This window comes from Theropithecus gelada, chromosome 2, assembly GCF_003255815.1.
Source record: "Theropithecus gelada isolate Dixy chromosome 2, Tgel_1.0, whole genome shotgun sequence".
Lineage (NCBI taxonomy): Eukaryota > Metazoa > Chordata > Mammalia > Primates > Cercopithecidae > Theropithecus > Theropithecus gelada.
The window spans coordinates 63,517,128-63,539,702 of NC_037669.1; the positions used below are offsets into that span (position 1 = coordinate 63,517,128).

General features: G+C 33.3%; 1 protein-coding gene across 11 annotated transcripts in view; it reads right to left on the reverse strand.

Moving 5' to 3' along the window:
- Positions 1-22,575, reverse strand: part of CNTN6 (contactin 6) — a 303,195-nt gene that overhangs the window by 27,027 nt on the left and 253,593 nt on the right. For all 11 annotated transcript variants that reach the window (XM_025375846.1, XM_025375841.1, XM_025375842.1 and 8 more), the window contains one exon: positions 17,669-17,796. In XM_025375846.1, coding sequence (XP_025231631.1) covers positions 17,669-17,796 — 128 coding nt within the window. The remainder of the gene's footprint in view (positions 1-17,668; positions 17,797-22,575) is intronic.

Genomic DNA, 22,575 nt, shown 5'->3' on the forward strand with positions numbered 1-22,575 from the left:
CTTTTGTAGTTGCTCTGAAAATAAATAAATAAATAAATAAATAAATAAATAAATAAATAAATCCCAAATGTCTTATTTACATTTGTAGGAGGATAAGTTGGCTAATTGGATGTGTTGACAGATAATGCAATTAAAGTAATTTTCAGACATTAAAAATGACAGCAAGTCCTTCCATTTATGACACCTCATAGTGGCAAAGTTAGATAAATTATTCCCTATCTACATAGTTCGTTGTTGTACAGTAATAATGACTAAAGCTTTATGAATAAGAAATGTTTATTTCATCATTTATAATGGTTACATTTTTCACTAGTTAACTCATTTGTAACTAATATTTATTGAGCATGTAATGTATGTCCAGTCCTCTGCTAAGTACTGGAGTCATGATGGTGAAGAAAATGAGGGAAAAAAATCCTGCAGCAAATCAGAAAGATAAGGAGTGTTCCTTCACAGAGATGAAAGTCTACAGAAGGAAGCTAGCATGAATCAAATCATATTAATTACTATACAGTAATGTGTGATAAGCCCTATATACTAGGAGTGACTTTTTTGAAACATTTGGCAGATCCTGAGGGGATCAGTTTATTGAGAAATAACTGTTTTAGCTGAGAAGTAAAAGGCAAGTAGTAATGGGCTGGGCAAAGGTAGCAGGTAGAGAGGAAACTAGATTTCCTATGCAGGCAAGAGCATTCACAGAGGAACTATGTGAAAAAGAACTGTGATTGACAGATTCAGTGCAACCATGTTGCTGAAAAGGATAGGACTGAACAAAGAGTAACAGAAGAGTGAAAGTGAAGAAGATGAAGCTGGATGATAGCCATGCTCAAGATACAAGCCACAAATGTCATTAAGCTCAGCTACATAATTTGTGGGTCCAAGGGCAAAATGAAAGCGTGGGGTGACTTTTTTGAAAAAGAGGAAAAAGTGTCATTAAAGGTACTAAATACGGCTGGGCGCGGTGGCTCAAGCCTGTAATCCCAGCACTTTGGGAGGCCGAGACGGGCGGATCACGAGGTCAGGAGATCGAGACCATCCTGGCTAACACGGTGAAACCCCGTCTCTATTAAGAAATACAAAAAACTAGCCGGGCGACGTGGCGGGCGCCTGTAGTCCCAGCTACTCGGGAGGCTGAGGCCGGAGAATGGCGTGAACCCGGGAGGCGGAGCTTGCAGTGAGCTGAGATCGGGCCACTGCACTCCAGCCTGGGCAACAGAGCGAGACTCCATCTCAAAAAAAAAAAAAAAAAAAAGGTACTAAATACAAAGCTTTTCGCTTTAAAATAATTTATTACTTATACAATAAAATCAGGGTAAGACTCATAGACAAGTAATGACAGGCACTTACAAATTACAAAATACATGATTTTGGTGTTATAATTTTATATGATATAATAAATAATACTTTATTAAGGTTATAGCTTGATTGATTATATAATTTTCTCATTTACTTTTCTGGTCAATCATTTACTAGATTGACAGAAGTTATTTTTAGAAACTTCATTTTCAATTGATATAATTTCAGTGACATCAGTCACTCCTGGCAAATGCAAGATCACAAATACTTTTTGATAAGTTTTTATTTTGTAAAGTATCTTTCTTCTGATGCAACTTTTATGAAATCATTAAGACTGTTTTATAGACTGTAGCAACATTCATAAGTTTCTGATGAATTACACTGAAATATAAATGTTAAAACATCTAGAGCTGATGATTCTCTTCATCAATATTTTTCTAAAAAGATTTAACTCTTTATACAAATCTGTTTTGTGAGAGCCTGAATTTAAGTATAAATATATGCAATATAATCTTAATGTTTCCCCTGACATACACTGTAACTTCTGGAGGTTGTACAAGAAATTGAAAGGGACTTCATGATTTTCATATAATTCAAAATGCCTGTTTTTCCATTCCATTTTTTTGTATCTTCAGTTACAAAGAAAAACTCATCAATTATTGGTTTCCCCAAAACTTCATTTAAAACTAATGTTCTTATCATTGACTGGAATAATCTTTAAGTTTAATTTCTATTTCTAAGCCTGTGGATTTTATTGCAGTGTCCATGTGTATGCCTTCCTCTTGCAATAATTTATTGACAAAGTTTATTGCCTGAGCACTAACAATTTCTGTTCTGGTGCTCAGGCTGGAGAGTTAATATTTCTGCAAATCCCACAGAGACAGCCTCCGGGGATATATGGACAAGCTGGCCTCCCACCTTGGATCCTCCTGTTGACTACTTTTGAAGTCTCCTCCTGCAGCCTTTGCTGCCATCCACTGTTGTTTCTATGGCTGCTACCACCATCATCTTTATCCCTCTACGAGGCCCAGGTTCTGATGTGCCCATGCCCCCAGGATTCCAGGACTATGACTACCCAGGCATGCATGTGCACACCTGCACTTCACACCAACTGCTATGCATGCATGCTGACTGCTGGGTCCTCAGGCGTGTGTGCATGAGCCGCCGCTGCTGCTGCTTCACATATGATGCCGCACATGCATGTGGGTATGGTGAAGCAGCAGCAGCAGCAGCTCATGCACACACAGGTTATAAATAAATTCTTAATCATTTTACCTCCCAATTTGTGTTTTGTACGAAAGACAAATGTACAGTCACAGCAGAACATTTCAAGCTTGGGGACTTCCTCAGCACAGGGCTCTGTGTGACTGGATTGTATGTCCATGAAACCAACTCTGGATGTCATGCTAAGAAATATATTCTTACATAGAAGTAGAGAGTAGCATGGTGGTTGTCAGAGGCTGGTGGGAGGGAGGGATGGGGAATGGGGAGATGTTTTTCACAGGGTACCAAGTTTCAGATGGGAAGAATAAGTTTTAGAGAACTATGGCACAGCATGGTGACTATAGTTAATGTAATACATATTTCAAAATTACTCAATTAGGATTTTAATTGTTCTCATCACACAAAAAAATGATAGGATGTGAAGTGATGGTTGTGTTAACTAGCTTGATTTAATCATTACATGATGTAAACGTATATCAAAATATCACATTATATCCCACAAATACATATAATTATTATTCATCAATTAAAAATTTTAGAAATGCATTTTTTTGCTGAAAAAATTGGAAACATTGGAAGTATGAAGCAGAGGAATGATATGATGACATACCATTATCTGCAGTGTGAAAAATGGACTGTATTTAAAAAGAAGTAGCTCTACATAAGCAGGCTTATTATCCAGAAAAAGGGGATGCATAGTTCCTCCTGGGAGTAGCCTCCTGTGTGGATGAAGAGGTGCTTGGAGAAGAACACTTTTTAACTGCTGTATCCTCTCCACACACCACAGGCAGACCTGTCCTCATCCTGTGCAGGTGGCTGTCTAATAGCCATGAGGCCACTGATTGCTCTCTCAAAGAGTTCACTCTACAACCATGTGCAGCCTCAGCTCCAGCATTAACACGAATACCCCACAGAGACAAAAATCACACTTGCAAGGACTGGGAGAGTGGTGCTTGTGCGGTCGAAATATACAAAACTGTTCATGCCACTTTGTGCAAACAACAGGGGCTTTAGTCCATTAATTCCTTCATCAAATACACCTTAAATTCTTAAGAGAAATTCAAGCATCTGAGAGATTTCTTCAAACCACTCAGATCCTATATTCCACTCCTTTCCTATGAGTGCATATGTACCAGTAGAGTAGCTGCAGTTACTTGAGGCTCATCGACACTGAAACACTTCTTGGTATTTATGGATCAGTGAGATCGTTAGGGCCTGAATTATAACAAATCAAAAAGGAGGAAAGTTGACTATGCTAGACTCTATTGTTTGTAAAAATTTAGGATTCTTTGTCTTTTCAAACAAAACAAAGGGTTACTTATTCACTTTCATTTCATATCATTCTATTCTCCTTGCATATTCCTTAGTCATTTGTAAGAAGTTTGATCTAGTGGTTTTAAAATTTTAGCATGTGTAAGAATTTCCAGAGCATTTGTTCAAAATGTGAATTCCTCAGCTTGCACCAGAAATACTGATTCAGTACGTCTAGACCTTGAATATGTCCTTTTATCAGGCTTCTCCAATTGATTTTGATATAGTTAGTCCGTGCTTTGACAAATGTTCCCTTAGTTTTTAAAACTTGAACCTGAAATTTCTATTTAAGAAACATTCAAATATAAAATATATTGTCAGAAATTCTCTAATACTGTGGATTTAGGAAAAAATTATGTCCAGTAAATGTTACTGTTTAGTAATACTTCAAGAAAGAAAGATGGAGTCCCAAGGTTAACTGTAATGAATTCTGTATATTATCTCCTCTTTTATCATTTCTTAAACACTTAACATATTAAAAACTCTGAGAATTCCTAGATGAAAGGAACTCTTATTTATTGAGTTGGTGCAAAAGCAACTGCGGTTTTTGTCTTGAAAAGTAAGGTTTTTTATTTTTAAAATTTTATTTAATTCAAGGTTTCCTACATTTGGTAGAGTATCAAATATTTTTAATCCGTATAACATTTCTTGATACATACAGTGTTCATGCATAGAAATGGAAGTATATCTTGGTATATAAGGACTTCTGAGAAATGTCTGGAAATGTGGATTTTATGATTGAAGAGGATTTAAACACAACATAAATATGTGTGTATATATATATTCACATATAAAAATATGCGTTTCTATTTAACATGCATACACACATATGCTTACATATTTATGAGACTATTATGGACATTTGAATTCTAAATAATTTATAAATAATAATTTGTTAAGATAAGAAAACTAGTTTTATGTTATATTAAAAAGAAGATTCCCTAATTTTTTAAAGATACATTCTGATGTATTTATGGATGAAATTATTGAGGTTTGGGATTTGCCTCCAGATAACTGGAGTTGGGGAAGGTTAGTGTATAGATTAAACAAGGTTGATAAGACTTGCCGTTTATTGACTCTGGGTGATGTATACAGGAGAGTTTCTTATACTATCACCTCTGCTTATGTGTGTGCTTGCAATTTTCAATAATAAAAGACAGGAAGAACATGTTAGGGGAGAGTGAATGTTTACATACAGAACAGGGAGGAACATTTCTCATTCACTTTCTGAAATCATAAGAACTGGCCACTTTTTGAAGGTTGTCCTAAATATAAACGACAATCATTCATGAAGAGTTTGTAAAATTACAGAATTTTAATATTTACCATTTGCAATCTATGGCAGTGAGGTAAAAGTTATTATATAAGAACAGCTTCATCTAGCAGTCCTATTCTTAAGAAGAATAATAGAATATATGATGTGACTCTTTTGATGAATAGCCTTACTCAAATTCACATTTCATAACAGTCAATGATGTTTCCAGAATCCATTTTAGTTACAAGGACCCCAGCAGACATGAAGACTAATTACATCAAAACTTATGTCAGGATCATTTAGTGTGATTTCCTTAAACACTTAAAAATGGGACTGCTTCTCTATATCAATGACCAAATAAATACACTCTTACATTTCATGATCTCTAATTACATTTTTAGAAGCAAGGGGATGTCAGTTAAATGTATAATTGGTCTTTCCTGACCATACAGAAAACATTGTTTTGTTTGTTTGTTTTGATTTTTGTTCCTTCAACTCAGTTGAAATCCTTATCAATGTCACTTTTCACAATAATAACTGCTAAGATGTTTCTGAAGTTATAAACTCCTCTCAAAGGATGGACAAATGTATAAGAAAAGTTATCAAACTTTTCCTTTTGTACAAACATGGGGCTCTTCCTTTATCTATGACATAGAAAATGTTGCTAAGAAATCAATATAAGCTAGTATATAAATAGCACTTCAAACAGGTGACAAAGCTCTCTTATATTTTCTCTCACTAGTTAACTTGTGATGTCTAGAAATAAATACTTTTAAAAATTGGTCTTTTTTTTCTAATGAATTCCTCAGAATCTCAAATTGTGCTACATATTAAGATATTAGTCCTTTCCATTGCTCTTTATTTCTTCCTCTCTATACATGGTCTTCCTTCTAACTGTAGACACTTTTTTAAATAGACATTCTTCCAAAGAAGACATACAAATGGCCAACAGGTAAGTGAAAATGTGCTCAACATCATTAGTCATCAGGGAAATGCAAATCTAAACCATGATGAGATGTCACATCACACCTGTTAGGATGGCTATTGTCAAAAAGACAAGAGAAAACTGTTATCTAGGGTGTGGAAAAAGAGAACTCTTACCTACTGTTGGTGGGAATATTAATTGATACGGCTATTATGGAAAACACTATGGAGGTTTCCCTAAAATTAAAAACAGAGATGCCATACAACCCAGCAATCCCTCTTGTGGATATATATCCAAAGAAAATAAAATCAATAGTCAAAGGAATGTCTGCACTCACATGTTCATTGCAGCAGTATTCATGATAGTTAAGATATGGGGATCACCTAATGTCCATCGATAGATGAATGAATAAAGAAATTGTGACATGTATACACAATGGAATATTGTTCAGCTCTACAAAAGAAGGAAATACTACCATTTACAACAACATAGATGAATCTGGAAGAACTACGCTAGGTGAAGTAAGCCAGCACAGAAAGAAAAATCCTGTATGATCTAACTTATAGGTGGCACCAAAAAAGTCAAATACATAGAAACAGGTAGTAGAATGGTGTTCACTCAGAGCAGAAAAGTAAGGAAAATGGGAAGATGCTGTGCAAAATGTACAAAGTTACTGTTATGTAGAATAAATAAGTCTAGAAACAGAATGTACAGCACAATGGTTCAGTTATCTGTATATATATCTGTATACTGTATCATAAATACTGTACTGTATACTGAGAACTTTCAGAGTGTAGACTTCAGGTGTTCTCATCACAAAGACACACACAAAAGAGGCAGCTATGTGAGGAAATGCGCAAGTTAACTTGCTTAGTATGTAACCATTCTATTAAGCATAAGTAGATCAAACATTTAAGGTGTTGTACACCTTAAATATACGCAATTTTTATTTTTTAAGTGATGGGATTCTCTCAGGTTTTGTTTGTTTGAAAGCATATTTATTTTGCATTTATGTGGGGGGATTTTTAAACAGGGATAGAATTCTTATTGGTATTGTTTTCAGCCCATTAAAAATGTTATTTCATTTTCTTCTGGGCTCCTTTTTTCTTCGTTATATCAACTGCCAGTCTTGTTTTTTTGGCATAACGTATCTTTTTTATCTGATTTATTTTTCCTTTAGTTTTGCTACTATGTGCTTAGCTAGGTTTTTCTTTGCATTTGTCTGAACTGGGGCTCACATAATTTCTTAAATTGGATGCTTATTATCATTTTCAGGTTTTAAAAATATCTGGCAAATATTTCTTCAAATATTGCTCATGTATAATTTTCTTTCTCTCCTCTCTGCTCCTTTTGGAATAACAATTTTATATATGTTAAAAGTTATTCACTATATTCCATGTTTTCCTTATGATACATTCTGTCTTTCCCATTTTATTCTCTATGTTGCAGTTAAGATATTTTCTATTCACACATCTTCCCCTTTGCTAATTCTCTTTTTGCTATATCTATTCTGGTGTTAAATCAATGTATTGCGTTCTTAATGTTATCACTTGCAATTGTCAGTTCTAGACTTCCCATTGGAGTTTTAACAGATGCCGTTTTGTTTCTGAAATTCTCCATCTTGTCATCTATTTTTTAAAATATATTAATCAAAATTATTTTAAAGCCCTTGAGAACTTCAAAACTTTAAAGCCCTCTGAGAACTTTAATATTTCCATCACTGTGACCTGTTACTGTTGTCTGTTTTTTATTTCTGGGTTTTGGTCATTTGGCCTTAGCTCCAGTTATTCCTAGTAACATTTTATTGAATGCTAGACATTGTGGCTCAAAAATGTAAATGATTTTATAGTGTTATATTTTTACTGGGGAGATTTACTTTCTTAAGCATGCAATTAGAAAAATAGCCAGAAGGTGGTCCGAAACTGATATGAATTGAGTCTGGATCTTAGTCATTTTAAGTCCCGGTCAATTTTATTCTGTTTTGTTTTGTTTCTTACTAGGACATAGTCCTTCGGATGTCCTGACTCAAGTTTGAGTTGCTTAGCAGACCTTATTCTATTTGGTTTATTCGGAACCTCTATTTGTGTCTCCTTTCACTGTAGGTCTACCAAAATTTCTGCTTTCTGTTTGATTTCTTCATTCCCGATTTACACTGCTTAGGAATTGGCAAATTTCTGAGAAGAAAAACAGCAGGGACTGTGGGGCTCACCTCTCTGCGCTTTTGTTTTCTCCAGGCTACTGCACCTCATGTTGCAAACACATTGGCTGTTGTTGCAATTCCTTAAAACAACTGTTTTTGTTTATTTTTTAATATTTTAACAATATTTGTGGTGAACATCAGCGGGAGGTTGGTGTGATAAGCTTACTTCAACTAGTTAAGACAGATTATTCTCCATTATTATTAATGTTTCATAATAGATTAAGTGTGTTGGTAGAAATATTTAGGCCATTTATCAGTAGGTTTTTAGATAATAGCTTGAAGAGTATGATAATTGATGTCAGTTAGAGAAAGAAATAAACTTAATTTTGGACAGAAGTAGAGATTCCTAACATAGAAATATACTAATTGCTTATTCAATCATCTGTTGAAAACTATTTAATTAGTATTGCACCCTTACCTTATTCCAAGTTATACATTAGTACGAATGCTGAACAAAAGGAACAAAACCAAACTGAAGAACCATTAGAAGATTTCAACCCTAAGAGTGACAAAATCTTGCTTATATTTTAATAGGAACATTGTAGCTTCTAGAAGGAAAACAAAGAATTAGGACAAATACTTTTGAAGCTATTACTGGGTTTCCAAGCTTAATATTTATGAACAGTTTGTCCAAATCATTCTTTCTTGTGTGTGTCAAGGGGTGGGTTTAGCGTGTGTGTGGTGGGAGGTAGTGGGTGGGGTCCGGTGAGTATTCTTTGACTTGTAGGATTTTTAGCAGTGTTCTTGGCCTCTATCTAGGATAGATGTGAGTAGACCCTTCAGTTGTGAAAATCAAAAATATTTGCATATTTGCCAATGTCCCCTGGGAGACAAAATCATCCTGGTTGAGCCATTCTGTGCTATAGCAATACTATGGGAAAGAGATGACATGGCTTAAAGTTTGGGCATTAAAGTGGTGAGAAGTGGTTAGCTTCTGTATGTACCTTGAAACTGAAACCATTTTGGGGCAATTGAATATGGGGTTTGAATGAAAGAAAAAATTAAAAATAATCTCAAAGATTTGGTCTAAAGAACTGTCAGTGTAGACTGTCATTAATATAGAGGAGAAAGAATACAGTAGAAACAAGTTTGGGGAGTAAGAATCAGGAGTTCAAGGTTAGGATATAGTAAATTTGTAAGTGAAGATGATAAAATTGGCTGTTGAATTTGGAGATTAAAGAGAAATATTTGAGCTGGAATTAGTTTGATTTGAGTTTGGGAATTAACTTATAGATAATATTTAAAAACAGAAAACTGGATGAGATACTAAGGGTAGGTACAGCTATAAAATGAAGACCAAGAGAGAAAAAAAAGAAGAAAAAAAAAGACCAAGAGAGAAAAAAAAAATTCTGTATATTCAGAATGTATATAGAATATACATGTATGTTTATATACATACATATAGATGAATATAACTATCAACTAGACTACCAGTTTAGAAAATATAACATTTTAATAATAGGGCTTTTAGGAAAAGGAATGGAATAAAACATTAAATCATTCAGGAAGATATTTTAGGACCAAGAAGTATGAGTTTCTAGAGTGACAAAGCCTGCCAAATGCCCAGTGTAATGGTTGATAACAGATTTAAAACATGACACATTATCTTGAAATTGTCAAACACTGGAGAAAACAGAATTCTAGAGAACAAGAGGGAAAAGATGTCACAAACAACAGATTAGAAATCAAAAAGGTTTAGTCTTTCAGAGCAGAGTAACGGCTCAAAATTTCTGAAAAACAATGGTTTCCAGTCTAGAATTCTATTTCAAACTAAACCACCAATAAAATGTAAACATAGAATAAAGACATTTTCAATCATGAAAGATTTTTTAAAAATTGTATTTCTCTTGGATTATTTCTCAAAAATCCACTGGAAGATTTAATCAACCAAAATGAGGGAGTATGTTAAGAAACAGAAAGGCATGGAGTTAGGCAATGGAGCATCAACACACGGGGCAGGCTGATATTGAAGGGAGAATATTGAGATAGATTTGGGAAATGAATTATTGGCAAGTCCATAGAAAACTAAGCAAACGAACAAAAGAAGGGAAAGCAAACACAGGAAAATCAAAGCTAATACTCTGAAATAAACCTTGGATAGAGAAAAGCAGGCAAACAAGGCAATCGGCATGATGGGATCTTTATTTCTCCAGGCCTAGCAAGCCAGAAATAAAGGAGTTTTTAGTCTTTATTTAATATGCTTTTCCTTTTTGTATATACAATCCATAAGTCTAAAATATTTTACATCCTCTTAGACAAGTGCATGATTATCTGCTCACATATGTGTATCTACAGATTAAAATCTACATGCAGCACTTATCATATTTCACCACAGAGTAAAATTGAATTTCAATGCATAAATTAATCATGGTCAATATATTCCAATTTACCTTCAGGTACCATTACTCATTTATTTACTACTTCAACATTTAAATGGTTAGGAATAAATATTAAAAGAATACTGAGAACCCCAGAATAAAAGAAACAAATGAAGAACCAGTCTAGAGAAAGCATTGTCTAAAAGTTGAGATGTCTAAATGAGAAAACATGCAACGTTACCCTATTTCCCTAGCAAATAATAACGTAAAATGTAAACACAGATCTTTTATATTAACAAATAGTCAAAGCAGGGCCTGACATCTATTTAAACAGAATAGGCGCTGTAGATTCTGTGTAATAAATTAGATATGACAACTACTCTGTTTCAAAGCTATTAGTACATAATAGGTAGTGATACATATTTACGGCATCATATTTATATTTCTTATAAATTGTTAGTGTTCTTTCAGACTATTATCCAATAGTAACTTCATGCTGGGCTGTAGTGAATTATACAATAGAAGACTTCTGTAGCTTTTTTTTGTTTGGGGGGACTTTTTTGAGACAGGATCTTTCTGTGTTGCCCAGGCTGGAGTACAGTGGCATGATCATAGTTCACTACAACCTTAAATTTCTGAGCTCAAGTGATCCTTCCATCTCAGCTTTCCAAGTAGCCAGGACTACAGACGTATGCCACCATGCCTTACTAATTATTTTTTATTTTTAGTAGAGATAAGGTCTTGCTATGGTCTTGAACTCCTGATCTCAAGCAATCCTCCCACCTGGTGTAATCCAGCACCTTTCAAAGTGCTGGGATTACAGGCATGAACCACCACACCTAACCTGTAGTTTTGTAGAAGATGAAAGTAGAAATTTTTATTTTGCCTGGCAATAGGTCCTAATACAAATGATATTTTCTTCTGAATGTTTCATGTTGGGATGAGGGGAGTCAAAATGAGAAAATAAAACCCAGAAAAAGAGGATAAAGCTAAGTTTGGTTCATGTGATTATTTTTCCCCTTTTCCACACCCTTCAACCCCATTCCTCTTTTGGACTTGAAAGCATTTGGTAACTACTTGTGTGAGCATTCAGGATCCAGAGACTGAAAACATAGCTTGCTTCTGGGGACGTTTTTTCCATCTTAATGACACACTTTACTTCTAAAAAAAATGGCCCTAGAGCATAAGTGACCACTGAGTTAATTTAGAGATAAATGCCTAAGAAGGAGAATAGCCTAATTGCTTCCTTTAGGGTCAGAATAGAGTCAAGGTAAATTTACCAAATTTCCAATTCCTAATTAATTCTTAATTAAAAACTCAAGAAACAAGTAAGCACAAGTGTTTGCAAGTTTGGGAGGGAAACTGAAGATAAAAAAGACTTAATAGTTTGAGATATATATATACACACACATATATGCATATTTGTATATACATATGTAGGCATATATGTATATACATATGTATGTATATAGTTACCTACAGAATAAATGTATTGGTTAAAGTGTTTTTTTATTTTAATAAAAATAGGAGATAGATAGCTAGTGATTTATACTGCATGAATGAGACCAAACACACAGGAATACACAATATAAGACAGCATTTGAATGAAATCTGTGGTGAGAAAATTATTACAGTAGCTGCTTCTAGGAGTGTAGTAGGAACAAGGATTAAATGACATAAAAAAAGTTCTAAATGTTGGGTGACAATAATGTTCTATATCTTGTGTGTTTTGGGTTACAAATGCCATTTTCAAAATTTAGAGGATATATATTAAAATTTATATATTTTATTATATGTAAATGCACATAAATATTGCACTCTAATGAATTTTTACATGTAAAAATGTACTTACAAATATTGCACTCTAATGAATGAAGTCTGCAGTATTTAGGAGGAAGTACTAATATCTGCATGTTACTATATTTTTATTCCTGCTGGACTTTGTTTCAACATTGTCATGTAAAATTGTCTCATGCAGTTTTTAATACGTACATTTGTTGGAAGATGGAAAAGAAGGAAAGCAAAAGTTCTGCCACTTACTAACACAGGGACCTTGGGCGGTGGTTTTAGCAACCTATTTCTCAATCTCCCTCGTAAAAAATGGAGATAATAATACCTGTTTCAAAGCATTGCTCTGAAAGTTAAATGAGATGATATACACAAAGAACCTATCATGGTGCCTAGGACAGAGAATGTATTTAACAAATAGTAATGAATAATAATAATAAAGAATAGAAGATGAATAATGATAAAAACTAAGTCATCAAGATCCACGTTAGTTAGTAATCGTAGGTTAGCAAAATTCCAAAGGCTGTGCATTAACCACTTTAGGAAGTAGTCTATACTCTTCTGTGTCTGGTCTCCTTCAACTGGCATAAACCAATAGCTATACACCCCCTATTTTTATCAAAATTAAACAAAACAAAACTTTGATCAATAATAGGTTTAAACTATGCAGTAAAAATATCTTGAAAAAAGTGGTAAAACCTATACCATATTAACATCTATCCTTTACATTATATTTTGTAAAGTATACATTAAGAAAAAACACAGCTGTATGACATACGTGGTAACTTAATCTGATTGACATATGCTACATTTTAAAAAAGACTGTGAACTAAATTGTCATGAAGACCAAGATAATATTGATCTTAGGGGGTTTGCTTAAATTGATGCATGTTTTTGCTTGTTTTTACATTTTTACTTGAAGAGATTGTAGTATTCAAGTTTCAATAATTCGCGCAGCATCACTTTCAGTATTGGAACGGGAAAATTTTTCATCTGACCAGTATAATAACTCATTATATATTTTCTCACCTTGAAGTAATTTTTACCATCAATAATTTTTAAATCAAAATCTTCACTGTTGAAATGCTTTCAGTCATTCTGTGTAGGAAAGCGGTGCATGGAATTGAACATTTTTCGGGAGATTTTAGTGCTACTGGAGACTTCTCTGGTGTTTTCAAGTACTACAATATGACAGATGTATTCCAATACATCTTGTCATTTCTCTGAAATTGTACTTTTGGTTTTCTCAATCAAGCTGGGCTTGTCGATAAAGCTGAGCTTGATATCTCAAATCCTTCAAACTGCCTTTTAGAGCCACAAAGCCTCCAATTATCTACGTATCTTGGGCATTTCTCTTAGTAAACTTAGACCTGTATCATTCTGCTGGAGAAAATGGATAGGCCACTCTGTAATGGTGGTATAATAAAGACTTCTATCACAAAGACTAAACAACTAAATGAGCAGCAATAAACTTAATTTGCACATTAGATATGCTTTTCCAAGTTCCGACATTTCAGTTGAAAATAACACTGAAGCAATGAGGCCTATAATTGAACATCCAAAACTTCTCCAGTGGGGAAACAGAAACAAATGTTGCCTGCAAACAAGATCATTTTTATAGCCTGCTGTTACTCAGTTTTTTAATAATTTTCCAAATGCCAGATCAAATAATTTCTCCTTTTATGTGATTTTCATATACCTCTTAGTATATGTACACATTGTAATTTTAATCTCAGTCCTCCAAAATGAAAACACTTAAACTCTCTTTCCTCTTGATTCCTTGTTTGTGCCTATGAAACATGTCCTCAAATTATACTGGGCATCTTCTGAGGCACTGGAAAGGCTGCTGCTAATTGCACTCACAATGTTTGAATGGAAAATTGCTTTGTCCTGCTGCATTAGTGAAATAGAAATTTCCAACATACAGTGCAGAAAGCTTCAGAATCCTCTTAACATAGATAAGCCATATCAGCTAAAAACTAAGCTGGAAAATATCTCACTCTTGTAACTATTATCTTTTCCATGTTATCTAACAACAACATTTCTTGCATGACTGAGGCTGATAAGTAAATTCAAAGGGAGATGATTGTTTTATCAGCTTTATGGAAATTTCTCATTTGCTCCTTAACACTCTATTACCCTTAAGGTCACTATACACTGATTTTGGCTTGAGAAACAAAATTATATTTGATTCTGTAACAACAATCAGATGAATATTACTGATGAGAAAATACACACACACATACACACAACCATTAAGCCATCTTAACAAACAACCAGATGACTATACACCCAATAGTCAAGAAAATGGTTCAATTGATGTACACTATTATAATTTTTTCCTATGCTAGGCTTCAAATTTGTAGGTTGTAAAATAATAATTCCTTGGCAGTGATGTCTTCAACATTTTTACATGAAAGGGAATTGGACATAACAGTCTAGTTAAGGGGACATGGTAATAATAGACTTAGAACTGTGCTTGTATGACAGTCACACAATTTAATAAAGATTAAACATTACAGATAAATAATAAAGCAACGTTTTTAAGGCTGTTTTTCTTCATACTGTACACACATTTTGTGTTTATTTTATTTATATGTATTTGTGTAGTTAAGTATGTACATGTTTATATTGCATAGGATAGGTCTTGTTAATGACAAAGAAGCAAAAGACCCCAAAATCCACTTAAAATGCGCTGTGGATATGTCATGAAGGTTAAAATATAACAAAATTTCCTTCCCATTATTAGGTGTAAATGCATGAAAGTAACTTGATAATCATGTATAGTGACATCAGTTACATTAGCATGTACTCTTTTTGCATATGTAAGTTAGTCTCCTGTACTGTGCTAGAAACACCAAAACAATGAATTCTCTTCATAAACTTTTGGATTTTGATGTAGGTTCAGGCTTGTACCCCCTTAGAAGAGTGAAGTGATCGATGTCTGTCAGAAATATAAGATTACAAACATTACCACTGGAAAGTGAATGCATGTAAAAAGTTTGGTAAAATGTTCTTTTTTTGCAAAGTGTACTAAGAAGCTCAGACCCTGAAAAACTGAAAACTGTCAGATTTTAGAGCAAGGAAGCCAGTATGAAAAGTACCCCTATGAACTAAGCTGTATAAGATAATAGCATTTTATTAAATCAATAAAGATTTACTGGGCACATACAGTTCCCGGCAAGGTTCTAGGACTTATGTTTCATCATTGATTAAAACAAAAATCCCTGCCCTCTTTATGCTTCTGTTCTAGAAGGGAAAAAAAGACAAAAATCCATAAACATAATAACTAAGTCAGTTACACTTATCTCAGAAGATAAAAAGGGGTATGGAAGAAGAAAGAGTGGATCTGACTAAGGTAACAAGGAATGCCGAGTGGGATAATTTTGTTTCAACAACCTCAGCAAAGGACACTAGAAATGAACAAACAAAAATGTAAGTCAGTTTTTTTTTTTTTATCTGCACTATCTTGATTAATTATTTTTTTACTTGTGGAAAGAGCAGAGTACCTGGGGATTATGGTGTGATTTATGGAACTTATTTCTATCATAAGAACTAGAAAACTAACTTGCAGAAAACATGGCTATATTACACATCTGAAATATGCAAATGTTACATCCAGAATGCAGTACAGTGGCTTTCGAGTTTCTCAGTTAATATTTTTGTTAGTCGTCAACTTTTATTTTTCTTTCATCAATTATCAGTGGACAGTGAGTATTATGATGTCAAAAGTTTAAGAAACACTGGAGGAAGAGTGCCTATTCATTCTGTTCAATCTATCCATTAACTTTTGTTTTTCTTGTCCTCCAGAGTGAAGAAATCCCCATCATTGTATTTTGGCAGCAAAACCATTGGCCCTGCTCCCAGATCGCCAGTATTCTAAAGAAACTCTCTTTTAAAAATGACATTGCTACTGCTGGTATTTTCTATCCTTTCTATTTCATGTTTTAATGCCCTCTGCATTTTTCCATACCTAGAAGATTTAACTGCAATGACTTTTAATCCTTCACCACATTTTAATCTTCTGCTGTAATAAAATTAGTGCATACTACCTACACCTTCTTAATTTGAAATGATGTAATAAATCTCTTTTTTCCCCTTAATGAACTTGTTATTTTTTCAAATATAAAGCATCTACATTTTTCAGTGTCTGAGTATTGCCAAAAATTTGCTGGAGAAATAGTCTGTTCTTAAATATAGCCATAGCATCTATCTTGAAACACTTAAGTCCATCTCTGTCTTAAAAATTGATGACAATACAATCTTAAGGAAGAGAAGTTTTTCAAAATGTGTCACACTGGTTGGATTTTGACACATCAAGTTTTATCAGTCACATTTCCCCAGAGTACTTTAGACAATTGTCATCCTAATGTAATACACTTGAGACAAGTTGGCAGAAATATCCTCCAGGCTCAAAGGTGGGCGTTTATTTTCCTTGAGATATTTTAAATGATGGTTGAAGTGTAGCAGCTAACTACTTTTTGTTGAATATATTTATTTTTAATGGAAAAGATGAGAAAGCACCAAATGCTGATTTTAATCATTTGGGCTTAATTAGCCGCTTAAACTGCTTTATCAAGAGAGCCATTTTTATTATCCAGGAGGCAATGAAATGATAGAAGTGATACAGCTTCCAGTAAACATACTAGTTTTATGAGCTGAGATTCAACAAAATAAAGCAGCAAAGATAAGGAACAGATACTTCTAATATTAATTATGTCCCTTGGTGACAAATGTAGGAACATTTGGATTGGTACTGATTTAGAAATGTTAAAAATAAACTATAGAATTTATCTCTATAAACTGTATGAGTTTATCTGCTAACTGTGATGAAAATATAATAATGATTCACATAGATTTCAGTTTTTTCTCTTTGAAAAGAACTGCTTATTAAAGGATGTGACTCTGCATTTCATTAGTTTTGTACCTGGAGTTACATAAACAAATTAGCCAGTTAGGTATTTGGTAGCCTTATATACATGTAAATATTTCATATAAAAATAAAGATTCTGAAAGACATTTGACCAACAAAAATGTTACCCAATGACTTTATCAAAATGTCCATGGCCCCTAACATTAAGGCTTATGTAAAAAGCCAATAATTTAGGTGTAGTTTTTAACTCTAATTATATTCTGACAGCATTTTCGATTGCCAAAGTATTCACATCTATCATGGTATCCCACTGGCAAAGTGTGCATGCTATTAATGAGTACGGTAATGGATCTCTTAAACAAACTGTGAAATCAACTATTTCACATATACAACATGGTACAGGTTTGACACCGTGATACAAGTCATGATACTCCTGCAGATTTACAATGTTCATCAAGCACAAATGAAGATAATGTGATACCTTTTACAATGAGGCTGCCAGCGTTCTTTGCAGTTCCAAACTGATTTGTGGCTATGCATGTATATGATCCAGCATCTGACCTGGTAACATTATATATCTTGAGGCTGCCATCCTCCAAGAGAAACATTCTAAAAAGAAAATACATAATTAATGGAAGTAAGGCTCTTCAACATTGGTAAATCATAAGTGCTTATTTTTATTTTAAAATTTTACTAAAATCATGGGTATATGTGATAATATGAATCGATTCCTTTCCTATTATTCTGTTCTTCATTGTGAGCTATCTCTATGTCTACATATTACAGTAAATGGCGTTTGCTTTTATTCTGACACAATATTGATAATTATCATTCTATAATTTGAATTATCATTGTTGATTTCAAAGCATATTAAAAATAAAATCAGTGCTTGATAGTATAATGTCAAGTTGCTTGATGAATAAGAAATGCAACTATATACTGTGTATTTTCCAAAGTCAACTCACTGGTGAAAATTGAACATGGCCTAGGAGAAACGCAAGCTGATTTTCACAATTAGTCTGTGTCTTTTTAAACGTGGTCTGTCTTAGCATTTTTTGTGGCCACACAACAGGATGTTGAACCGTGACAGTATTTGCCAGTGCTGACGAGTTGAAGAAACTGTCCATATGGTTCCATGGCCAGAGGGCCATGCTTATTATGTGGCCTATCCCATCAAAAAGAAGAAGGAAGTAGTAGAAAGACTAAGGCTTCATGGGTTAATTATGAATTAATATTAATATTACTAAAAGATAGAGTACGCAAAGGAGGTTTATCTGCCAAAGAAGTTCCCATCTTTCATAATATAATCCATATTACATTTTCTCTGAAACTCTAGCATAAAGCACAATGCCACTGAAATCAGAAAAAAAAAATAAAATAAACCGAGGTTTGTTCCCTGAAAAATTCACCATCAAATGTAACAAGAAGAGACCGAAAAAATGTAAAAACAAAAGGATTTGTTCAATTTTAGGCTACCATATTTTATATCTTACAAATGTAGTTACCAACCTTTTAAAAACGTTAGTAGGTAGGATTGTATCAAAATAAGTGACAACATACTAATTTTTAACAACAGTTTTAAAGGCAAGAAAGGCTAGACAATTTGCATGCATGCCGTATCCATTAACAATAACAAAATAGTATTTGCTGCATTGCAAACATATCATTGTTTCTAATATATGTATAACACGAAATGTAGCTAATATAATTAATTACTCAATTTGAAACACAGAGAATACAAGCCAACTACAATTTGTATGAAGCCAGCTTCTGACATTGGATTTATTATTAATAAAAGATTCCAAATTCTGTTATCAATGAGTGGAAGGAGCCACATCTGAATTTAGAATGTTCCATGGCATGTAATCAGATTTTTTTAAGTCATTATCTTACAGTATTCCCCAATAGCAGACATTTAATGTCTTATTTAATTTCTGAGATGTCTAGTGTACTAGATCCCAATTTACATAAATAATTGAATTATGCCATTATTGACAGAGTAACAAAACTATTCTATTATGCAGCAAACCCGGGCCAAATATAATTCTTTATCTGATTTCAATTAGAAGAGGTAAATGTGAAGAGGTAAATTAGAAGAGGTAAATGAGAAGCTTTTGGGTGCATCTACCCCTAACATTTAGAAATAACTAGGAATTTTGAGCAACACAGAAACCTGGATTATTGGCCAATAAAAAAACACACGACAGAAATTATATGTCTACTGATATCTAAAGGCCACCAAGCAGATTTTCCAGCCACTAAGTCAATGCCAATGTTTATATTTCATATGATTTTTCACACAACTTCCAGAAAGGGTTAATTCTTGTGTGCAGTGGTACCCTGAGTATACTACCCCTTTCAGGCTCAGTAGGTCTTCAATGTTTGCTAAATTGAGTTGAAATTGCCATCATTGAGGCTGATTATTTCTTGTGAAATTTTAATCAATATCTCAATATTTCTCAAGTGCTTACTACTGTTTAAGGTACTGAGAGAGTAAAGTAAAAAAGTTAAAATCTGCCCTAGACTAACTAGCTAAGTAGCAGAGAATGCAATTATATCTAATTATCCTAGTACTCATGCTTTTTCCAGAGCCTTTACTTTGCCTTACGTTTAGTAAAACAATTCTGCATGTTAATTATATGGTCCAAGAAGTTTCAGCAGAGTCATCACTACATGCCCTAAAGATACTCCATGTGTTTACCCCTCAAAATGTGGTCTTATCCCAGACCTAATGAATCAAACTGCATTTTCACAAGACACCCTATGCACTGTAGTACATACAGTGACTCGTATGTACAATAAAGTTGGAGAAGTATTGATCTATTTACTATTAAACTTTCATCTTGCTTATGATCTTATGAAAATAATTTATAAAAGAATAATAACATACATTTTAAATGTTTTATAAAATTAACCAAACTAGTAAACAAATTATGATTTATTAAAATAAACTTTAAAAATTCTCTCTGTTGATGTATGATATAGAAATTCAAAGATGTAATCATAACTAAAGATTTTATGGCATAACAAGCAGTACAGATATTTGAATGTATCACTTAGATTTCTCCCTTAATTATTAAGAGATATTAAAATATAGTAAAAAATTAATTAATATAAACAGAATCAAACAACTTGATCATTGTCTCAATTTTATTAAGAAAAAAATTAAATAAAAACTATAAAATTAAGAATTTCCAGTTTTTTAACGTATCTAAACATGTCTTAACAGAAATGATTTAAAAAAAACAAAAAGAGGGAACACTCAGTAAAGATCAAACTGTACCGAGCAATTGGCATTTTCAGATAAGGCGAAATGCATGTGTAAGAATTAACTGGAACATTTTAATTGATGCTTTTGGTAACATTCATAGAGAAAGACTGATTTTTTCCATTCTTCTGTTAGAATATACAAAAAAGATACTTTATCTCGAGGATTGGTAATAACATCTCAATGAAAGATATTAAAATATTCTACCTTCATTTGCTTCTCTGGCATTTAAAATAAAAAAACACACAGTCAGAAATAAAGATAAGCCTGGCTATCTGTAAAAAAACAGGAAAATCTGAAAACAAAAATAGAGATTTGCATGAATAATTTGTAAAAAGCATATAGTTATAGGGAAAAAAGCAGAAGGTAATACCATGATTACATATATGCATATTATTATATGAGGATTTAAGGTTGAAGTTATACTACTAATCTACAATGAATAATAAAAATATGTATGGAAATTTGTGAGCACCATGAAATGATGGAAAGGCTTCCAAAAATTCAATAGCAGTTTAAATACATGATTGAAAGTGGAGCAATGTTAAGATATTTTTTCCTTCTTAATCAGCAAATACTTACTAAATGTCTACTGTGTTTGAAACAGTATGTTAGGTGTTACAATGGGGATGTGAACATAAAAAGTGTTAGATGTAAAAGGTACTCTTTTCCACATTAAAACTCATTGTTATGCATTTATGGAGGTTATGACTTATTATAGGGAGCTGACTCTGCACAGGCCCTCTAGTAAGTGTGTAATAAATGTTAACTCATTGAATGCTTAAGACAAACTTCTGGGCTAGTTATTGTTTGCACCCATATTTTATAAATCAGGAAACAGGCATAAAGAGAAGCAATAAGTGACTCAAGATACCCACTAGATGGCGGAGGGCTCAGATTCTAACCATACCTTTCTTTAGACCGGAAAACACTTATTTTAGCAAGTTCTCTTTCAGTTCATTTCCAAAACATGGTTTACTGATAGCAGAGTTACTAAAATCAGCATAAATGTAATCTATATGTGTATGTACATATGTGTGTGTGTGTGTGTATATATATACATATAATTTTATTTTTATAGAATGACCTTTAATATTGGAGATTTAAAATCTGACCTTCAGAGTCCAATAACTCTCTAAAATGTGAAGGAACATTTGTGTGTGTACATGTATATGCATTTTCTCAAGATTCTTAGCTTATGCGGCATCTTAAAGGCAGGCTTAATATCCATTCCCCTGCTATGGAAGAGAGTTTTCACCATAAGTATCTTAACACGTGAGGCACTAATGATGGTCATGCTAATACTAAGGATTTTTTCCTTCTTTTCTTGTGCCATCCTGTGCAATTATGGTGTAATTAGCAGAGTGGATAACAACGTGGGCTTTGAGGTCAAACTCCTTATGACTGAATCTGAATCCCAACATTTGATTTTTGTATTACTGGGCCAAGTTAATTAATGGCCCAAGTCCTTGTTTTTTTTTTCTGTTTTTTTTTTTGTTGTTGTTGTTGTTTGTTTTTTGTTTTTGTTTTTTGTCTATAGCATAGAAATACTAACATTACCTGTGTGAGAGTCATGAGGATTAATTGATATAAATAGTTCAAAATGCTTAGCACGGTACCTGACTCCATTAGCAGTCAAGAGGTAGGCTTTTAATGAACTGATTTCTCATCCTGCTTAAGAATGTAGGCACATCTACAACTCCATGAGGAATAAACAACAAGGAAAGAAGAAATTGTTTTATCACACTGCATTTTGAACAAAGATGCCTAACTACTATATACTGGGCTTTTTGAAAGGAGTCTAATGCCAGCAAAACTGTGCTCAGCATTAAGTTTCACTGCTTCAAATCCTTCCTTGAATTCATGCAACCTCTTGTCTGTGTTCTTACCTACTTAATCTTTTTGATCTACAATGCTCTAATTTTTATTTTAGGAATGATGATGTGATTGTTGTGAAAGTTAAGTTAATTAAATGCTAGATATTAATCTAATTCTTACTCTTAGTTGATACTAACATTTGGTATTTTCTCTCCTCCAAGACTTCAGTTACTATTTCTGATTCTCACTCTGTTTGTTGCTCATGCCTAATGTCTTCTTAAAATTCTTGCCTATGGCTGGAC